At 32.8% G+C, this 22819-nt stretch overlaps 1 protein-coding gene across 7 annotated transcripts; it reads right to left on the bottom strand.

Moving 5' to 3' along the window:
• Positions 1–2341: 2341 nt before the first annotated feature.
• Positions 2342–22644, bottom strand: LOC134697173 (uncharacterized). Of its 7 annotated transcripts, none has more exons than XM_063559255.1 (3): positions 22564–22644; positions 5609–6344; positions 2342–3744 (listed from the first exon to the last, which is right to left on the bottom strand). In XM_063559255.1, exons 2-3 carry the CDS (start codon positions 6261–6263, stop codon positions 3335–3337), a joined length of 1065 nt encoding a protein of 354 aa, XP_063415325.1. In that variant the 5' UTR covers positions 6264–6344; positions 22564–22644; the 3' UTR covers positions 2342–3334. The 7 variants fall into 7 exon arrangements, with proteins under 7 accessions (XP_063415325.1, XP_063415327.1, XP_063415326.1 ...); XM_063559257.1 differs by lacking the exon at positions 22564–22644 and adding an exon at positions 11577–11693; XM_063559256.1 differs by lacking the exon at positions 22564–22644 and adding an exon at positions 10461–10559.
• Between the last annotated feature and the right edge of the window lie 175 nt (positions 22645–22819).

The following is a 22819-nucleotide window of genomic DNA, read 5'->3' as shown; positions in this document are numbered from 1 at the left end:
CTGATTCTAATTTAGGAATTTTGTAATTTTTAGCGGTATACTACTGTTGCCTTTATTTTTAATATTTTTATCTTAAAGATATATTGATGATTTTAACTCCATCTAAAATCTATTTTCCATGGGAACAAAAATCATCTCACAAGTGAATCGACATATTTAGATCATTTTTTAGCCAGAATATTAAGTCTGTATATTTTGAATTGTGTAAGAGTGTGATTAGTTCATTGAGCAATCACTTATGGTAAGTCAATGCTATTTGGTATGCAGTTGTACTAGCATGGAAACATTTCTTTTTCTTGGAGATTATTTGCCCCTTCCCCTTAATCGTAGTCTATTGATTTTGAACCATATACTTTTAGTAAGATCTACTAAGTTACATAAATTTACTTGTGATTAGGTCACCATTAGTCTTAGGTTTATACTATTGTGTATGCAGTTGTATTAGCATTCTTACATCTCATATCCATGAAGATTACTTAAATAATGCAACAATATGCAATAGGGTATTTATTGTGCTACCACCGTACCTCAATAATGCACTATCAAGAAGAAAAGAAACTTTTACGCCAATCAAAACTTATATAACCAAATGGAAAGATACCTTTATAGATAGACATAAAATCACAGTCCTTATTATAGACTGTACAAACTTCACACATATATTCAGTGAAGGTAAGCTCAAAATAGAAGAACTAGAAACGCTAACAAGAGGTATGTATCATTCAACTCAAATTGTAGGTGACTTTGATTGATTTATTTGAACGTTTGTATGTAATTTTGCTTTCCTTTATATCGTGTTTTTTTCAAGGTTTTAGTTCTTTTTTCGGTACTAAATGTATGGTATGTTCGTGGTGTATCTTTTATTTCTGAACTGATTAAATGAGCAGAGCTGAAACATGAAACAAAATAGTTTAATGTACCTTATACCAACGACCTGTAATGAACCAAGTCAGCGGTTGTCTTGTGTGATAACATGATGTGTTCGGATGTTTATTTATTTGGATCTGGGAACAGTATATCCTGGGAACAGTATATCTAATATATATATATATTACTATTAATATATATGTTCCTGTTTGGATAAATTGAGGTTGATGGCAGTTCTCGGATAAGTTTTTTAATTATTTTTTACAACAAATCATGAGGACTTGGATTACTGTATAAATGGTCAACGGTCTTTTGTTAAAGACTGTATGTCGCCATCCAGATTTTTGATTTATTTGTTTCGTTGGGTTACTGTCTTAACGGCGTGTCTCATTTATTTTTACAAATAAGTATAAAACTTATGATCTAATGGGTGTCATGTAGTACCAAACATATTACCGTTCTCATGATTGCACACCAGTTTATGCATCTAAAATAATTTATGAAAACTCCTTTAAAAGTTCGATTTCAATTTTTTAATTGTTTTCCACTGGAAAAAAAAATGGTATATGGTACTTAATAACATACTTGACAAAAAATATTAATACCTATATTTTTTTTTAATTCATCCAGATGCTTATACATCCCTTAACATGTCATGTGTCTCGTGTAAATGCCCTGGCGTTCATTATCACTGAACTAGTATATATTTGTTTAGGGGCCAGCTGAAGGACGCCTCCGGGTGCGGGAATTTCTCGCTACATTGAAGACCTGTTGGTGACCTTCTGCTGTTGTTTTTTTATTTTTTGGTCGGGTTGTTGTCTCTTTGACACATTCCCCATTTCCATTCTCAATTTTATTATTTCATGCCCATATCTCACTGTTTATAATATTAAACTGGATGTAAACAAAATGCAACAGAGCCCGATAATTACCAATGATTACCTCTGACTGACACCATTTAAACATGTTAAAAGTATAAATGACAATAAAACTGAACTTAACGGAAAGTCCTTTATCAAATTGAAAAGTGATAAGGTCAAACAGGAAAAATAGAAAAACAACTGTCATATTCCTGACTTGGTACTGTCATTTTCTTATTTAGAAAATTATGGAATAAATTAATTTTTGAAAACTGCCTTAAAAAGTTAATATTTAATTGTTTTTAGCCGGAAAAATAAATAGTATTTCATCATTATTATTATTTTTTCACATCACACCATTATTTATGACATAATACTAGATAATACAAAATTGATAAAAAATGTGATACCCTTTTTATATTGAATTTGATGCTTGTACATCACTTCAAATCAAAGCATCCTTATTCCGTGTCACTATTTCACTGTTTACATGCTACAAAGGATCTTAACTTAAAGCAACAGAACATGAGATTTACACATGGATCAATGTCACCAATTTGCAACGTCGGGAAAAATTTCAGAAACTAAAGGGAAAATGAAAAATTATCAGTCACTTGACGAATTACATTTAATGAGTGAACATTTAAAATGTGGTGGATAAATAGTTCCTATTATTCTAAAACTTTTTTTTGTCGTATTTTAGAAGAAAGAACTATACATGGATATTCTTATACCTATACATGATAGTCAATAAGAGTACGGTACCCTAATTCTTAAAGACGTATCACTGTCTGCAGTATTATGAGAGAAGTGTTTGAAACAATACATTTTTTTTAAATTTCTACTTAGATAAGCGTCAAACTAAATTGGGGCGTGTTTTTTTCTCATCGTGTATCTGTATTACTAGTATATGTCTTACTAACAGCATTCATTACAGGTCACAATGATTGTTTTCTGTGGGATTATATTTGTACAAGTAACAATATATGAGGAACATAAATGCAGATATAGATTTAGAAAAAAACAACTATACATACATAAAAAATATATATCACTATTAAATTATAACATAGCTGGTGATGTGAATAAGGTAACGAAATATAAAGTGAGACTGATTTAGGTATACAAAGTACCTAGTATTTTATAATAAAAAAAATATTCTAGTATGCTAGGAATCTAGGGGTCCAAGTAGATGTTGGCCATGTGAAATTCTTTGAGGTATTTTTTAGTCATATGAAATTCACCTGATTTTTACTATTTTTTCTTCGATAAATTTAGAATTTTGTCAGAAGTATTATTAAGTATCGATCTTATTATATCATGTGTTTCCTAAATTCCAAAACAAAATGATATCCATATATTGGCATGGCGTTGTCCATTTATTTTTGACTTATGAAATGGATTATTCCTTCGGTACTTCCACCTCTCTTTCAATTAAGTATTACTACTCAAAAACATAAACATATTGAAGATCATATACACACTTAATAGGACTGGTAATTTTGAATTTCCATGCAGATGCATATGTTATCATCAACTCATTCTGTTATGGTTTCGCGATTTTTATCGAAATCGAAATTAGTAAAAGTGCAAACGAATAAGTGTAATTAAATAAAGAAATTTTTGAAATCACGCAAATAGTCCCCTACTATCCAGGAAAAATCTATTTTACCACTTGTCAGAGCTTTTAAGGATTCGTTTGTAGCATAAGCTTTTTTCTGATTCTCATTCTGTATAAACCTGTGCTGGTAAGGTGTCAAATTTTTGTCATGATAAACAATGAATAAGATCCCCTTGTTAATGCCAAATTGAAGCTTGCCATCATCAATGTTTAAAGTCTCTGGGATATCATAACCATTCTGAATATATACTGGAACCATTTCTCCAGAGTGCATTTCATAGTTGTATAGTTGATAACATTGAGATTTGTCGCCTCCGATTCCAAAAAAGCTTCCTTGTTTCCATTTAATTGTTTCCCTTCGTATGTAACTTTTCTTCTTCAGTTTCTTTTTGCCCACTAAAACAACAAATGACGAATAGAATTTGCATTCTTAATGTAGAAACAGTGATAAAAAGCAAGACTATAACATCTGCTTGTAACAATGATTGGTGACAACCTTAACCAAACCTTAACCAATATAATAGCATAATATAGAGGGATATTTGCGAGTAGTTTCTAGTATATAGTACTGTAGTATTGTAATAATATCGGCAAAATGAAGAACAACAAAAGCTACATATACAGCATTGTTAAAAATAAAGAAGATTTTATTAAAGTTAGTTGCTTAATTGCACCAGCCAAGTTGTCAGCACGACGGTGTTGAAATGAATATCAATTCTATGGTCATCATTATTTTTTTATAAATTTCCTGTTTACCAAAACTTTTCGAAAAACTAATGACTTTCTTATCCCAGGCATAGATTACCTTAGCCGTATTTGGCACAACTTTTGGGAATTTTCGGTCCTCTTTCCTCTTCAACTTTGCACTTGTTTGGCTTTACAACTAGTTTGATCTGAGCGTCACTTATGAGTCTTGTGAAGTCGAAGCACGCGTATGGCGTACTAAATTGTAACTCTGGTACCTTTGATAACTATTTCAACCAGTAAATATCCTTGTTTTTATGTATTTAATTAAACAATAATCAGAGCTAGTGATTTGAGCATATGTTTACCCAACTTTAAATAAATCAATACGAAAATGAGCAAACAAACAAACAAATAAGATACATAAATAAATAAATGATACACAGTCAGTAATACTAAAATTGTATTGGTGTTTATATTTGTCTCTTTTTATTAAATTATCAATGATTAAAATTCGTCTTATTATTTTGATTGATAGTTTTGCATTTCACTATTTACTTCATAGTTGGGGAGAGATGACATAATGCAATTTTCAATATAAATCTAAAATCCATATAGAACAGGATTAAATTCAAGGTGGTCTAAAGCGTAGAAAGCATTGCCAAAACATGTTGTCTACTCTTTGGTCGGGTTGTTGTCTCTTTGGCACATTTCCCATTTCTATTCTCAATTCTATTATTAAACAAAACTAGAGGCTCTAAAGAGACTGTGTCGCTCACCTTGGTCTATGTGAATATTAAACAAAAGACACAGATGGATTCAAGACAAAATTGTGGTTTGGTGATGGTGATGTGTTTGTAGATCTTACTTTACTGAACATTCTTGCTGCTTACAATTATCTCTATCTATAATGAACTTGGCCCAGTAGTTACAGTGGAAAATGTTAGTAAAATTTTACAAATTTTGTGAAAATTGTTAAAAAATGACTATTTAAAGGGCAATAACTCCTTAGCGGGTCAATTGACCATTTTGGTCATGTTGACTTCTTTTTAGGTCTTACTTTGCTGTACATTATTGCTGTTTGCAGTTTATCTCTATCTATAATAATATTCAAGATAATAACCAAAAACAGCAAAATGTCATTAAAATTCTCAATTCAGGGGCAGCAACCCAACAAAGGGTTGTTCGATTGGTCTGTAAATTTCAGGGCAGATAGATCTTGACCTGATTAACAATTTTACACCATGTCAGTTTTGTTCTAAATGCTTTGGTTTTTGAGTTATAACCCAAAAACGGCATTTTACCCCTATGTTCTATTTTTAGCCGTGTCAACCATCTTGGTTGGTAGGCCGAGTCACCGGACACATTTTTAAAACTAGATACCCCAATGATGATTGTGGCCAAGTTTGGTTTAATTTGGCCCAGTAGTTTCAGAGGAGAAGATTTTTGTAAAAGTTAACGACGACGGACGCAGGCCGACTACGGACGACGGACGCCGGACGCAAAGTGATGGGAAAAGCTCACTTGGCCCTTCGGGCCAGGTGAGCTAAAAAAATGAAATGTTCTCAACACTTACATATTTCAACTTCAAAATCTCTTCGCAGATTGCGAATATCGTTCTGCACATCATCTACTTCTCCTTTCAGTTGAACTTCTTTACTTATTAATTCCTTCAAGTTATCAAGGTACGTTCGTTCTGTTTCAATATCCATACAACACGTTTCTAGACTCTCTATCTGTGATACAAACTCATCTTTCCGTTTACCGAGATATATCTCAAGTCTACCAGCTATTTCCTTAAATGTGCACATATAAACTGATAATGCGTCTTTATGTACGTCTGCATCCCCGCGATGTAATACTTCATTTCGTAATCGTCTTATGCGTTCTACGTCATCACCAACTGTCAATTCAACCGGAGTAGGATCATTCTTGTCCCATCCTTGTGTTGGTGGAGGAACTAATTTCAAATTTCGGATCAATGTGTACATTAAAGGTATATCAAACCCGTTATATCCATTATTATTGGCAACCTGCTGTATTTTTAACTTATCTCCATCTCTTAATCTTCTTTGGAGATCATTGTTTTGCATCACGTGGCTTTGCAATAAATTTGGAGGTTCTTTGATAAGGAGAAGCTCGCGTAAAATATTTGGAAGTTCATTTTGAGCAGCTTGGCCGATTCTAGCATAATTTGTTTTTCTATTAGCGTGAACTGTAGCAGAAGCCATTCCTCTTTGTTATTTGATTTTATTTGTATGAGATGTCACCGCTGTTTGTTGAACACACACTGGAGAAACATTTCTTTATACCTTAAAAAAGATGTTTTATAATTCATTATTAAAGACAATTCTTCATTAAAATTTTCGAAATCAAAAAAAGTTTCTCAGAAGAAAATGTAAGAGCCTTGGCAAAAAGAGGACACACACAAAGGGGTGGAGTTATTTGGAAATTATTGAAAAGTATTTGAATTAGAAAGGGAACATTGATTTTTAAAGTTGGGATCCTATATGTTGTGCTGTTACACAACTGTTCTAGGTCAGGGGGATGTAGGAACGCTTACAAACATGTTATAGGCAATTAATAATTTTATTTGTGAATAATTATACTAATTAATCCACAATCAAATATATTGTATAGGCACTTATGTTTTAGTTTTTATCATGATAAAACACAATTTAAATTATGTAAAGGTGAATTTGTTCATGCAGAAAATAACAAGGACAGAGGAGAATCAATAATATCATGATATATTTAATTCTTTCTTTAACGACGGAACACTCAATTAAGAATAACATGCTAATCTTCATGAGGCCTTTAAAGACTATTAATACAAGAAGAAAACAATAAACTTTGAATTTCCTTAGTAAAGTTGTACAAGATTAATATGTATAGTAACTTACTACTTATGCATACTGTATTCGCACGGTCACAATCAGCTATTAGACATAGAGACTCACCAAAAAATATCATCCACGAAATAATGTTATGTATAACTAGTAAATTAAAACGTTTAACAGTTAATGTGATAAAAACTAATTATTTATTCATCATGCTTTTCCCTAACATAAGTTTTAATAGCTAAAATACCGGATCCTAAATATTTGAATATATCCTTTTTCATTAACCTTCGGTTTTAGTTATTTTCATTCAGGAAACTAAAAACACTTATTGTAACGACAAAAAAATGTATTTTCAACCGACAAAAATGTCAACTGACGGTATAAAATAGTTGACGAAAATATTTACAATTTGTATAATGATCCACTGACATATACCAGAGACATTGTTTACATGTCCCTACATATAGATAAACTCATCATAGATACAAGGATCAATTTTTGTATTTACGCCAGACGCGCGTTTCGTCTACAAAAGACTCTCTACAAAAGACTAATCAGTGACGCTCGAAAGTTGAAATGGCCAAATAAAGTAGGAAGTTGAAGAGCATTGAGGACCAAAATTCCTAAAAGTTTTGACAATAGATTTATTAAAAATAAACTATTCCGAGTACCTCGTGCATATATCATGGTTCCGAACAAATATCACCGACTAGTCATGACATTACTCAGGATCTAAACTAAAAGCAAATGAACAATACTTGATTCTGATTAGCGTAAATCTTATTTGGATTAGCGTAAATCTTATTTGGATTAGCGTAAATCTTATTTGGAGCCACATCTTATTAAATAAACTCATCATAGATACCAGGATTGAAATTTTATATTTACACCAGACGCGCGTTTCGTCTATAAAAGACTCATCAGTGACGCTCGAATCAAAAATGTTTAAAAGGCCAAATAGAGTACGAAGTTAAAGAGCATTGAGGACCAAAAATTCCTAAAAGTTTTGCCAAATACAGCTAAGGTAATCTATTTCTAAGGTAGAAAAGCCTTAGTTTTTAAAACAATTCTAAGTTTTGTTAACAGTTAATTTATAATTATGAACATATCAATGATAACTCAATTCAACACAGAAGTGCTGACTACTAATTTAACCATGATTATATATCATCAGGAATTCTGTTGGAGAATATACCAGGACACGGGCAAACGTGAATTGTATGGAACGCCAACACTGTCTTGTTATGACCATTTTCATTATATGATGTGCATTTACCTTCATATGATGTGCATTTACCTTTATATGATGTGCATTTACCTTTATATGCTGTGCTTTTATCTTTATATGATGTGAACTTGTCATTATATGTGCAAACACCTGTATATGATGTGCAAATCTCCTTATATGATGTGCAAATCTCCTTATATGATGTGCAAATATCCTTATATGATGTGCAAACATCACTATATTATGTGCAAACATACTTATATGATGTGAATATATACTTATATGATATGCAAATATACTTATATGATGTGCAAATATACTTATATGATGTGCAAACATTCTTATATGATGTGCAAATGTACTTATATTATGTTGAAAGATCCTTATATGCTGTGCACATATACTTATATGCTGTGCAAATATACTTATTTGCTGTGCAAATATATTTACATGGTGTGTACATATCCTTATATTACGTGCAAACATCTTTATATGATGTGGTTGTGTCATTATATTATGTGCTTGTAATCTTATATTATGTGGTTAGGTTAACTTCATTATATGATGTCGAAACGTCATTATATGATGTGCTTTCATCGTCGTTATGGTCAATGAACATGATTACGATTAGAATGATTACTGTCTACGTCATAACTGATTCCGATTTGCTTCTGCAAACTATTAACCCGGCTTAAATATGTGTCTATCGCTAGCGAAAGTGCAGTTTATAGGGAAAATGAGACAAAGCAATTTAAAAAAAATCAACGTTTCAAAAATTTCGGTTGAAGATTAAGATCAGTTTATATGTTGACAGTGTAGGAGCTAGATTGAACAAATTCCCGGCTGTGGAGAATATCATACCTGTTAACTGACCCGTATTCTGCGGGTGTCACCCGAGATTTTGACTATTCTGAGGAATAACCTTGAAATAACCCGGGAATTCCGAAAATGACCCGATTTCACCCGTATTTCTTAGCCTTGGGATTGGTTTCATAAGTAATATTTCTTTGAAATACCGGCAAAGTCGTAATTCTTCCATGAACAGGAAGATCATCTATTTAAACTGTCAAATTAATAAGTGCCCCATTAAGTGCATGACTCGACAGCTTTGATGTCAAACACACTGTTAATTAACACCAATTACCTTAGCTTTAGGTCGTAAATAAATTGCACTATTCAGTATTCGTTTACAAACATATTTCAACTAGACAGTTACTTCCCCTTATTTGTCACCATTCAAAATTATTCCTTGTATTTACGTTTTATGGGTGAAAAAGGTAAAATTATAAAAATATAAAATTCAAATACATATTGAAAAATAACTTTTCATTTTTTTTATTCTTTATATGGGGACGTAGTCCCCAATAACAATAGAAAATTCAATAAAAAAAAAAAATTCGGGAAAATTTCCCGAATTTTTCATTGTACTAATGAATTCAAAATCGTTCAATTTTTTTTATGTCATGTTTTGAAATCCCGGACCTGCGCAGAAATCTACAATGTACTTCCTTTTTCCGGTCTCGTTTGTATGAATCTTTGAGTAAAATAGATATTTATCAGTCTAGTATAAATAGGAAGGAACGCAATACCAATTTTATTTTTAATAATTCCTTGATATGAAAAAACGTTACCTGATGATAGCGTTTCTTTGTTTACATTGCATATGACGTCATAACTTAAATAACGTCACAACTAAAATCCCTTACAACAGAACCAACATCGGAAACGTTACGGTATTTCCGTTTCTTTTTTTTTTTAACAAATACAGTAAGTTACAAAAAAATAATTCATACAGACTTCGTCCCCATTTACAGGTTATGCCTGCCACATATTATGGGGACGAAGTCCCCAATTACGGTAGAAAAATCAATAAAAAAAAAAAAAAAAAAAAAAAATCGGGAAAATTTCCCGAATTTTTCATTGTACTAATGAACTCAAAATCGTTAACTTTTTTTTTCAGATCTACTTCCTGTTCCGGGTTTCCCCGCATTTGCGCAGATATCTGTCTTGTTTGCATGAGACTGAAAAAAAATATATTTATCAGTCTAGTAAAATACAAGATTGGATCTCAATACAAATTCAATTTAATAATTGTTTGATATGAAAAAAAACCTTACCTGATTAAAGCGTTTGTTTTGTTTACATCGAATATGACGTCATAACTAAAAGAACATCACAGCTAATTCCCTAACAACAGAACCAAAATCGGGAACGTTACGTACGGTATCTCGGTTTCTGTTATCAACATGATTGAAATACATACAGACTTCGTCCCCATTCACAGGTTATTCCTGCCTCATATTACAATTTAAACAAAATAATTGAAAAAATTAGACTATGATAAAATATAGTAATACAGTTAAAGGAAGTATAAATTTACTATCAGCATGTATGACACAGGACAACGTTGCTGCCGTTCACTGCTGTTTGCTTGGCCAAGCTTTCCTCCTGTTCCTACTTCCGGTGGCTCCGTGTTTAATAATTATTTATTTATTGTGTTTTATTTTATTTTTATTTCTATACAAAATTATTTCTATATTATTTTATTATATTTATTTTTATAGTCTTTTATTATTTTTAATTATTTTATTAATTACTTAATCTTAATTTTTTTACTTTTTTTATTCATTTATTTATACAAATTTTTGCTTTTTAAATTTTTGTTTTTATTAAACTTTCTTACCATTCTAAATTATTTAAATTACCATATGGTAAAATATAAATTATTTAATGCCCAAAAAGGCGCAAGCCAGGGCCGACCGTGCAAGGGCTGTATAGCCAGTCAAGGTCGTTAAAAACTTCCATTTGTCATCATGCATGTATGACTAGACTATGATAAAATATAGTAATACAGTTGCTGATAGTAAATTAGACTATGATAAAATATAGTAATACAGTTAAAGGAAGTATAAATGTAAAAAATAATTTTCAATTTTTTTATTTTTTTTTAAATTGTATAAAGGTATAAAAATAATGTAAAGTTATTTTTCAATATGTATTTGAATTTACTATCAGCATGTATGAAACAATCCATCATCAGTCACGTCTCAGTCTGAACGGACGTGCTGGGCCAGCTCTCCTTTACCCGCTATCTTCAATGAGGGTTTACAGTTAGATGTTCAACGACTTATTACTTTATATGACAGAAACCAATCCATGCCGTACAGAGAGACGCAGTAGTGGCGTATCCGCGTTAACATGCACTCCAAAACCATTGTATCATGGGGAGTGTTATGCCGATTAACGTCCGAGAGCTGTATCCTAGGTGTTGGGTGATACGACCTTCATTTCACTGCCTAACGGCTTTGGTCCTGATAACGCTTCCTGTCATCTATAGTACTACGTCCGAGATCATCTACCAGTACTCCATCATCGAGGTTAGCGGGCTGCCAAGCTGACCAAACTGGCCCTGAAAGCAACCGTTGTGAAGTAACAAAACAACAAAATAGTCAACAAAAGAAAAATCAACTCACCAAAACCAAGATGGCGGCCTCCATTTGGCGTCCTTTGCTACCCGTTGCTGACCCACGGCACAAAATATTCAAATGCTCACCAATCGTCTTCGGGAACCGAGCCGACCGTGCGAGGGCTGAAAAGCCAGTCAAAAAGGTCGTTAAACACTTCCATATACATGTATGAAAAACTACCGACCGTGCGAGGGCTAAAAAGCCAGTCAAGGTCGTTAATCACTTCCATATATAGGTATGAAAGTAAGTTTAAAGGCTACATAGCCAGTATCTCAAACAAAAAAATAATTTCTTGTATTGACAAAAAGTAAACATCTAAATATTACATTTCAAAAATAAATTCTTTTATTAAAAAAAAGTAAAGAACATAAGACTGTGTTACACAAATTTATAAAAATCCATAAAAGTGCAATGAAATAATAATTAATAGGATTTAAAATGACTTAACCAAGTGAACATGCATTGACCATAGGCGGATCCAGGGGGGAGGGGGCTGGGGGCCCGGGCCCCCTTTTCGTGGGAAAAATTTGGTTGATTATATAAAGAACCATTGAAGCATGACTGGAGCGGGCCCCCTCTTAGGTCAGTTAGAGGCCCCTCCCCCACCCCCTTAGGAAAAGTTCTGGATCCGCCACTGTTGATGTTTTGGTATCTTTGATATACATTATAAGAAAATGTACCATAAATACTGAAATTCAGCTCAAAAAAGTTCGTACGTGTTATGACCTGAGATTTGATTCTTCAATGCAGGTCATGACCTGCATTTTCATCGTCACAGGTTGACAGGTATGGAATATTATAACAAATTTAAGAGCCTTTTATAGCTTGCTTTTCGGTTTAAGCATAGGCTCCGTGTTGAAGGTCGTACAATGACCTTTAATTGTTTCCTCTTACAAATTATGACTTGGATGGAGAGTTGTCTCAGTGGCTGTCATACCACATCTGCTTATTTCTATTCATTGTAAAAGACACCATTGAAATCCCAGTCTGTTTCAAAAATATTTCATAACAATAGCTATAAAATTATCTACTGATGCATAATATGGCGAGATGATTTGTTTTATAAAATGTTATTGAATAATATTAATCTGTAAATGGTAAGATGTATAATGAAGTATTGAATATGTACAATGATATTAAATCTAGTATATCATATATAATCTATGCTACTAAAGGAAGAGACCGATTTCATTGAGCCGCAACTCCTCTAAAACCATACCAAGTCGGAAATATTTGTGATATGACGTTTACATGTATTTTTTTTTAACTTTTAATTTGTCTTTGAACCAATCTTTTTTCCACAGAAAACGCCAATTGTGTGAGAAAGTACCCAATTTCGAAGACTGCAAGCTTAGTCGACGTAGTGCCCGCGAAATATGAAATGGCTATGTGGGTTATTATAGAAAAAGAAAAAGTGGTATCCTTGCTAATGAGACAACTCTCCACAACAGACCAAATGACACAGAAATTAATACCTATAGGTCACCATACGGTCTTCAATAATGAGCACATATTGACATATACAGATTGTTTATTTTCATCTTATTTTAATGGAGATTTTTTTAATTGCTAATAAAATTCTGAAACATGAGTACTAGTATGTCAACAGATTTGGAGTAGCGTCAACGATTTCTGAGATACAAGGGGTTGATTCCTGATGAAGTGTTTTAGATTTCATTTTTCGTCTGATTAGATCGGATTTTCCCTTTGTGGTACTTATTTTGATCCTTTTCGGTAATGGCATCGGAATTTACGTAGACGATACAGTTATTCGGTTAAAAGGGGGAAAAGAACCACTGAAATCACACTTTGCCACACTTTTCCAATTTAGGGTATTTAATATTTTTATTTTCCAACTGAGATGAATGGGGTGACGCCCGTCTTTTGCATTTTGTTCCTCTTTTTCGTCTCTTTAAAAAAAATAGAATAAAAAGCAATTAACTTTGTCATTACTATGTCATCACTCTTTGTTTCAACTCTTGTCCATTCGTTGGCATCTCCGTGAATCATCGGTATAGCGGATGTAGGTACTAACCAAGGGGTCGTGGTAGATTTTTCTTCTGATACGGTACGAAAATCTTTGTTTTGTTTAAATTATATCAATGTTTACTTCAATCTAAACATATTTGTTGTTTTAAGAAATGATTTGGTCGTGGGTTGGTGATTTGCCCAAAAACAAGAACCCTTACTAAAAACATGTGCAAATACTTGTCAAAGAAGTTGGCGTTCGTCTCATCCGATATGATTCTATATTCATTGCAACTCTTTTTCTGATAGAAGGCCACTGTTTGTGTTTAATAAGTATAGCTGTTTCAAAAATTGGCATTGAAATATTTTGAACATATGTTATTTTTCGATATTTTATTTCGACAAGAAGCGTTGTGTATAGCTGACCACATGAATCCTTCTGTACGGTGCATAGTTAAATGAATGTACGGTATATAGTTTTTCACGCTTCGAAGTACCTATAAAGCTATATCCGCTGTACCGATGATACACGGTAGTTATTATATATAATTCGGAATACTTTGCTTGCTTGTGACAATGGTGTTCGACAAGGAGAAAACTTATCACCTTTCCTATTTTATTTACTTTGATTGACTAAAATAATTACTTTGTGACTAGAAATATTGCAGGACTTAACAGAACTATACCAAAAGATCTTGAAAGAGAATTAGAAATATATCTTAAGTGTTTTGTTATATTGTTTGCAGATGACACGGTGTTGTTGGATGGAACAGCACAAAGACCTGCAGACTCACCTCAATGCTTTCCATTAATTATTGTAAGGCTTGGAACTTGAAAGGAAAGTTGACAAAATTAAAGTCTTGGTGGGTTTTTTTTATGGACGGAAGCCAAAAAATCTTCCATTTTCTTACAATGATACTAACATTGAGATGATAAAATAATATAACTATTTGGAAAGTGTTGTTACTAAAACGGGAAATTTTAATATGACAAAAAACATTTATCCGATAAGGCTTTAAGCCATGTACGAAAACTTGAAAACAGGAAGGATGTTTTTTCTGTTTAATCTCAAAACTGTTTAATCCCAAATTTAATCCCAAATTTAATCCCAAAGATTTCTGTAAAATGTCAACTTCAGCTTGTTCGTTTATATAAAAAAAATATAGTCACGTGCGTTTGTCCTCCAGCTGACTTAGTAATTTTGAAACCTCTCTCTCTTGTTTTGTATATACTGTAAATAGTTATCACTTTTATATCTGTATACTGATGTCATACATTGACTTTGTGAGACTAAATATATAGATTTAGAGGCCATAAATATATCGGTATGGATAATTGATTGACTGTTATTTAGCGCCACTTTCAACACTTTCGTGCTATTTCGTGGCGGTGAGTTTATATTGGTGGAGAAAGCAGAAGTGCCCCCTGACCTTCGTTTGGAAAACAGACAATTCTAGTCAATTAAGATTGGAATCGAGCTTACCTGTCACGTGCGGGATTTGAAATCGCACACCTAAAAAGTAAAATCACAAAAATACTGAACTGAGGAAAATCAATTTGGAAAGTCCATAATCACATGGCAAAATCAAAAAACAAAACGCATCAAAAACGAATGGACAAGAACTGTCATATTCCTGACTTGGTACAGGCTAAGTGTGTACATGATAGTGATACAGCAGTTCGACTACTTATAAAAAAGAAGATGTGGCATGACTGCTAAAAAGACAACTCTCCACAATAGATCAAAATGACACAGAAATTGACAATTATAGGTCACCGTACGGCCTTCAACAATGATCAAATCCCATACCACATATTCAGCTATAAAAGGCCCCGAAATGACAATGTAACCACTCGAACACCTAGCGCCCATCACTTTCACCCGAATTGGATTAAAGGAGATATGCAATGAACCTGAATTCAGTGCATTATATTTACGTGCAGCTTTTTATCATGGTTTTGTGCATATTTTTCAGTTTCAACTATAGATGATTATGGGTGGATTCTTGACATCCAGCGGCAAATTGATATATGCATATTCGTACAAGAACATGTTAATGTGATATGAATATTAACACAGTTTTGTACTAGACCGACACCCTGGGCCGGATTTTTTTAACATGCTAGTTAAAAAGGTAGCATTCCGAAGGAAGACATTTATATCACCTTACTCAGACACATTTTTCTGAACCCGAGGCGACCAGCTTTTGCTCTTAATCCTTAATCCCGCGTGCTTATATAATTAGCCGGGAAGCAGCATGTAAATATGAATTTTAAAGTCTTTGGTTTTGACCCGACCTCCCTTACTCAAGGCGAACATGCTACGACAAAATTACCATTAGACATGCAGTAACCCGCAATATAAAAGGTTTCGTGGGAAGCCGCTCATATACTAGTATACACCTCTAGACTCAATTAAACAGGGTACGACCATTTATATTTTTATCATGTGAGCGGGGGTGGGGGCAAGTTGTTTTGTAAATGTTTGAATCTAAATTTCTTGAAAGACATTTTATGTTTTTCAGATGGGAAGCGAAATAGTTTGTTTCCATTTAAAATGAAGAAAAAATAAAACAATGATGAAATTTAAAAAAAAAACAAACATTTTTATTTTTTATTATTATTAATTTCGAACAAGAAAATACACGTGCTCCTTGCCTCAAACTAGAGTCGGTGTCTAACACATTTATTTATTAATATATAATGTACAGATCATCTGTTTAAGCTTTGGATACAAGGTTCTTACAACACGTCATTTTATTTTCCTTCCTTGTGTATATTATATCAGCCAATGAAATTTCAGCCTTCAAATTTTTGAAGGTTTGTATCAATCCAACAAAAGCAGAGAATTGAGCGTTTTTAATCTGGTGTCTAAATGAACTTAAAACACTGCATTTATTAATTTTTTACTGATACCTGTTGTTCTCTTACAGATAAAGAGTGATGTTTTGAATTTTTCAAAGTGAAGATTTACGGCAGCGGCCTTTAATATTTTGCGTTTATCCTGGAAACATAATAGATTTAAAAAAAACAAATAGTGCAATGTGTCTGAATTATACTCTATAGTAAAGGTTCTTTTTGGGCGCTTTTGGCTTTTCAGATATGTATTGTTTTATTTGCTACTATCTTGATAACTAATAATAGAGAAACCTTTTCTTGCAAGGTATAGACAAGAACATTTATAATCAAAATACTGAAGTATGAAAGCTGTTTGCGACTTCAGGGAACTTAGTTTGGATTTGCCGTTTGTGGTTTCATTAATAATTACCACACCTTCATTCAATAAAAGCATCAGATGAAAAATTCTTTGCTAGAAGAAATTGTTGAAACTAATTTTTCAGGTTTTAACAATTCAGATGAGCGAAACGAGGCGTAAAGATTGATGCCTACGGTTGACGAAGAATTCGCCATAACATTATACCGCGGCAAATTTTTAACTATATAAAATTGAATACCACTTTTCCATTCCAAAAATGATAAAATGAAAGGCCCCCTTTATTTCTTCCTATCCCCCTCTTTTTTTTTTGGTTACAAATGACCGGTTCCTTATATGAGCCATTACTCTATCAGAGTCGGATTTTCCCCCAATTGTTTGTGTCTATCTTGAGAATATATAAAGAGAAACTCGAACAGCTAAAATGATCAGAAAGGCAATGTTGACAATACTTAACTTCGTGTACTTAGTATTTCTAATAGAAAAAATGCTAACGTTAGGTATACCGAAATTGACAAATATAATGCCTTCCCTCGATAAAACGATCCGTGGCATGACATAAAAGTATTATTTATTAAATTTAAAAACCTAAACCGTATTGTAGACTTCGTATGTTTATTATTAAAGACCCGTCGATTTAAACAAAACTTTGCAATTCATATATATTTTTACAATTTTCCAACAATATCAGATGTTATTTTTTGCATCTTAAAACGAGGTACTGACATGCCAAGGTTTATCTCAAGTCTCAACCATTTTCCAAACGGTAGCTACAGATTTGATCCTAATTACTAGTAGTAGTAACGGTTATTCCACAAAAGCAGATCGGAATCAGTTATGACGTAGAAGTTATCATTCTAATCGTAATCATGTTCATTGACCATAACGACGACGAAAGCACATAATATAATGACGTTTCGACATCATATAATGAAGTAAATAAAAACCACATAATATAAGATTACAAGCACATAATATAATGACACAAACACATCATATAAAGATGTTTGCACATAATATAAAGGAAACTGCACACCATATAATGATATGTACACATCATATAAGTATATTTGCACAGCATATACGTATATTTGCACAGCATATACGTATATTTGCACATCATATAAGGATCTTTCAACATAATATAAGTATATTTTTACATCATATACGAATGTTTGCACGTCATATAAGAACATTTGCACAACATATAAGTATATTTGCACATCACATAAGTATGTCTGCACATCATATAATGATGTTTGCACATCATATAATGATGTTTGCACATCATATAATGATGTTTGTACATCATATAAGGATATGTGCACATCATATAAAGGTGTTTGCACATCATATGATGACAAGTGCACATCATATAAAGGTAAATGCACATCAAATAAAGGTAAATGCACAACATATAATGAAAAATAGGCATAATAAGACAGTGTTGGCGTTCCATAGAATTGCTTAATTTGTTCTATAAAACAAACTTTAATCGATGTATTAAATTGTAACTTTTAATCAACGATGAAGATGTTGTAATATGTGTGACTTCCTTCATCATAAGTACATAAATATTTCAGAATTGTGTGTTGCTACAGATGTGAAATTCTAGTGAACACTCAGGGAATCTGATCGATAACTGAATAACCCGCAAAAGGTATTAAGTATTAAAATCTTAGATAATCATAATTCGTTGAAATTTCTAATCTATGTGAATATAAAAAAATGTGGTATGATTGCCAATGATACAACTGTCCACAAGAGACCAAAATGACACATAAATTAACAACTATAGGTCACCGTACGGCCTTCAACAATGAGCATACCGCATAGTCAGCTATAAAAGGCCCCGAAATGACAATGTAAAACAATTCAAACGAGAAAACTAACAGCCTTATTAATGTACAAAAAATGAACGAAAAACAAATATGTTACACATAAACAAACGACAACCACTGAATTACAGGCTTCTGACTTAGGACAGGCACATACATACATAATGTTGCGGGGTTAAACATATTAGCGGGATCCAAACCCTCTCCCTAACCCGAGACAGTGGTATAACAGTACAACATAAGAACGAACTATAAAAATCAGTTGAAAAAGGCTTAACTCATCAGATGGACAAAAATACAAGTGGGCGTGGCCGGGTATGTTCACTACTGGACGAAAATACAACTGTCCATACAAGTAACAGTCATTGTACGACTGTCTTAGTCTGTGGAAAACTGAAAATGACTGTCTAATCAACTGATTATAACTTTCAGGGTTGTGACAGTTGCCTTATTCCGGTTGTTACTGTTAATTTATACTGATTATAACTGTAAGGGTTGTGACAGTTGTCTTATTTCGGTTGTAACTGTCAATTTATGTCTGTCCCAACACTTTCAGGGGTTGTGAAAAACAAAGATTGGAATCCATAGTCATTTTACGGCGTTGTCAAAGTCAAAAAATCTATTTATAACAGTCTTTTCAAAAGTTGTTCTAATGACCAGCTATGAATAACAAATTTGTATAGTCGATCCCTATACTCAAGTGAACCCACCCAATATGAAATTGTTTCAACAAAATTATCTATCGTTGCCAAATATCTACAAAATAGTTATCAAAAGTACCAGTGTTGTGAAACTGATTATTCAAGTAAGATGATTCTGAAAATCACCTTGTAGCTATCTGGAAACCTGAAATGCAGAGATTGATGAGAAATTATTTGACTTACAGACAAAAAAAAAATGATTTCAATGACCAAAAAAGTCAATCCAAGATAAAAACGTGTAGTTTTTGGACACAACATGACAATAAGATATATTTATACAACCTAAAACTTGTTATAACAAAAAACAATGATGTTATGCTCGAAATTCTAAAGGACGTTTTAACTGTTTTATACTGTGTTCGGTTGTATCCCTTTACAGTAATATTCATTGCTATAGGTACCCTTCGTGTTCCTCAATTGTATTTTGTTGTTGTTGTTCCGTATAATTCAGAGAACTTGTACTTCCTCTAGCAAAAGAAAAGGAGATGTGGTATGATTGCCAATGAAACCACTATCAAACAAATTTGAATGAGGGGGTGCTAGCAATTATAGGCAACTGCCTGGTCTTCAACAATGAGAAAACACAAACGTTATGGTCGGTTATAAAACGAATGGCTTGTTTTTAGCAAATATTTATCAAAGGTACCAGGATTATAATTTAGTACGCCAGACGCGCGTTTCGTCTACATAAGACTCATCAGTGACGCTCATATCAAAATATTTAAAAACCCAGACAAGTACAAAGTTGAAGAGCATTGATGATCCAAAATTCCAAAAAGTTATGTCAAATACGTCTAAGGTAATCTATGCCTGGGATAAGAAAATCCTTAGTTTTTCGAAAATTTAAAGTTTTGTAAACAGGAAATTTATGAAAATGACCACATTCTTGATATTCAGGTCAACACCGAAGTGTTGACTACTGGGCTGGTGATACCCTCGGGGACGAAACGTCCACCAGCAGTGGCATCGACCCAGTGGTGTAAATAGTTATCAAAGGTACCAGGATTATAATTTAGTACGCCAGACGTGCGTTTCGTCTACATAAGACTCATCAGTGACGCTCATATCAAAATATTTATAAAGCCAAACAGGTACAAAGTTGAAGAGCATTGATGATCCAAAATTCCAAAAAGTCATGCCAAATACGGCTAAGGTAATCTATGCCTGGGATAAGAAAATCCTTAGTTTTTCGAAAATTTAAAGTTTTGTAAACAGGAAATTTATGAAAATGACCACATTCTTGATATTCAGGTCAACACCGAAGTGTTGACTACTGGGCTGGTGATACCCTCGGGGACGAAACGTCCACCAGCAGTGGCATCGATCCAGTGGTGTAAATATTTATAAAGCCAAACAGGTACAAAGTTGAAGAGCATTGATGATCCAAAATTCCAAAAAGTTATGCCAAATACGGCTAAGGTAATCTATGCCTGGGATAAGAAAATCCTTAGTTTTTCGAAAATTTAAAGTTTTGTAAACAGGAAATTTATGAAAATGACCACATTCGTGATATTCAGGTCAACACCGAAGTGTTGACTACTGGGCTGGTGATACCCTCGGGGACGAAACAATTTACGAAAAAATCAAATAAGATAGACTTGAACCAGCGCCAACCACTGAACAAGATGCTCCTTACTTGCGGTAGACATATATCTAATTTAGCGGGTTTAAACAGTTATGGTCGTTCTATCCCCCCCCCTAAAAAAAACAACAAAAAAACTTGGCACAGTGTCGTACATGTAACAGTAAAATAATAACATACACTATATAAATGCGTTGAATAGGGCTTAACTCATAAGATCGCTACAAACAGAAAAAGAACTACCAAAAAGACACAGACCGGCCTTGGCACGGAATGTGTTTAGTCCATCACAACAGTTCCTTAAAGCTAGTTCGAAGCCAATAACAACTAATAAAAAATCACGTATCAAAGACTAACATAGCAGTCAATACATAAATGCGTTTAACCTCACAATTATTACCATTGACGATGGCAATCCTATTAATTTGTATTTATTTTTTAAATATTTTTAGAAACATCCTGCTATCAGTTCGAGATAAAAGAAACTACCACAAACACTATGGATACGGATTGATCTTCAGAATGGAGCATAATGGACTAAAGAATACAGAAAAGAGAATAATAGGCCAAAAATAAAGAAAATAGAAAAACAGCCTAAATATACAGAATAGGACAAAACAGGCTAAAAAATAAAGACAAAAGAAATAATGACAACCAAAAGACAAAGAGTAATGGAGTGCTAAAATATAAAGAATGGAGAACTATGGGTAACAAAAAAGAATAGAAAAATGTCAAGACCCCAACCCAGACCATCAGTGCTGTCTATTTTTTTCAATTTGTGTTCGTTGTTGATATTTAATCTGGCGTTATGTGTTTTTTGTCAACACTTTGGTGTAGAAAGTTCACTAGTTATAGGTCTCAGTTGATAATATTTTAAGTACCACTTATAATCATAACATAATTTTATATCATAAGTACTGTAGAAAAAAGATAAAGTCTACTAGAAGATTTGAAATGTAGGCAAAAGCCTGGGAATTAAAGATAAGTTGAAAGAGAAAATATGAACTTGCTTGTCTTGGTCAGAGACATATAATGCATTATATTATATGTCTCTGTTTTGACATATATCCATTATATGTTCTTGTCACAGAACTTATCAATAGGCTTTTCTCGTTCACCATAAACCAAGACCAAAACCGGTTCCTACCTACGGGTTTAGCAAAATGCTATGCTTGGTGTTGGTAATGTAACATTTGAACATTTTAAGAAAACAAGTTCATAGTAAAATGCTGAAATTAAGAATATAACTGGGGAAAAACACAAATACTGCCATAATAGGCTACAAATTACATTGTTAACACAATGCAAATGTTTAAACAACCACGTGACAAATCAATATGTCTACTTAACTCGACGTAATATTCAAAAAAGGAAGGTCACTTATCAAATGAAAAAATCAAAAGCTCAAACACATGAAACGAAATTGGTTTTTATATGACGTCCATATATACCACTTCAAAATAATTTGAATTAACAAAACTGATGAATGTGTACGCATATTTGATGACATTTTCCCATTTCTATATGCATTTTCATTCTAAAAAGAATAAAGTTACTGCTAACAACCAAATCTATATAGAGTTGTTGTTTTATTAATACAATGTTATACGAGAGAATTTAGTAAAGAAATAATTTAAATTGCAGATGTGTGAATATTTTAGTAAAATCAACAATAGGTTTATTTACTTACCACTAATGATTTCATGTCAAGAGACTATCCTAAAAATAGCATCCACGAAAGAATGTTGTGTATAACGTGTTATTGTTTAATAATAATGTGGATAAATTGGTTTTATGTCTTTCGTGTCCGTCAATTATGCAGTATACGGCTCCATTTGTTAAAAAGTCATGGTCACTGAGGAGAGTGGACTCAACAACTGCATGATAGATACTTATATGTATATAATGTTTGTTCTTTTGTTGTTATTTTTTGTATGATGTATTGT

Source organism: Mytilus trossulus, chromosome 14 (genome assembly GCF_036588685.1).
Source record: "Mytilus trossulus isolate FHL-02 chromosome 14, PNRI_Mtr1.1.1.hap1, whole genome shotgun sequence".
Taxonomy (NCBI): domain Eukaryota; kingdom Metazoa; phylum Mollusca; class Bivalvia; order Mytilida; family Mytilidae; genus Mytilus; species Mytilus trossulus.
The sequence above is the reverse complement of the archived record's forward strand: the minus strand, read 5'-3'. Positions and strand labels throughout refer to the sequence as shown.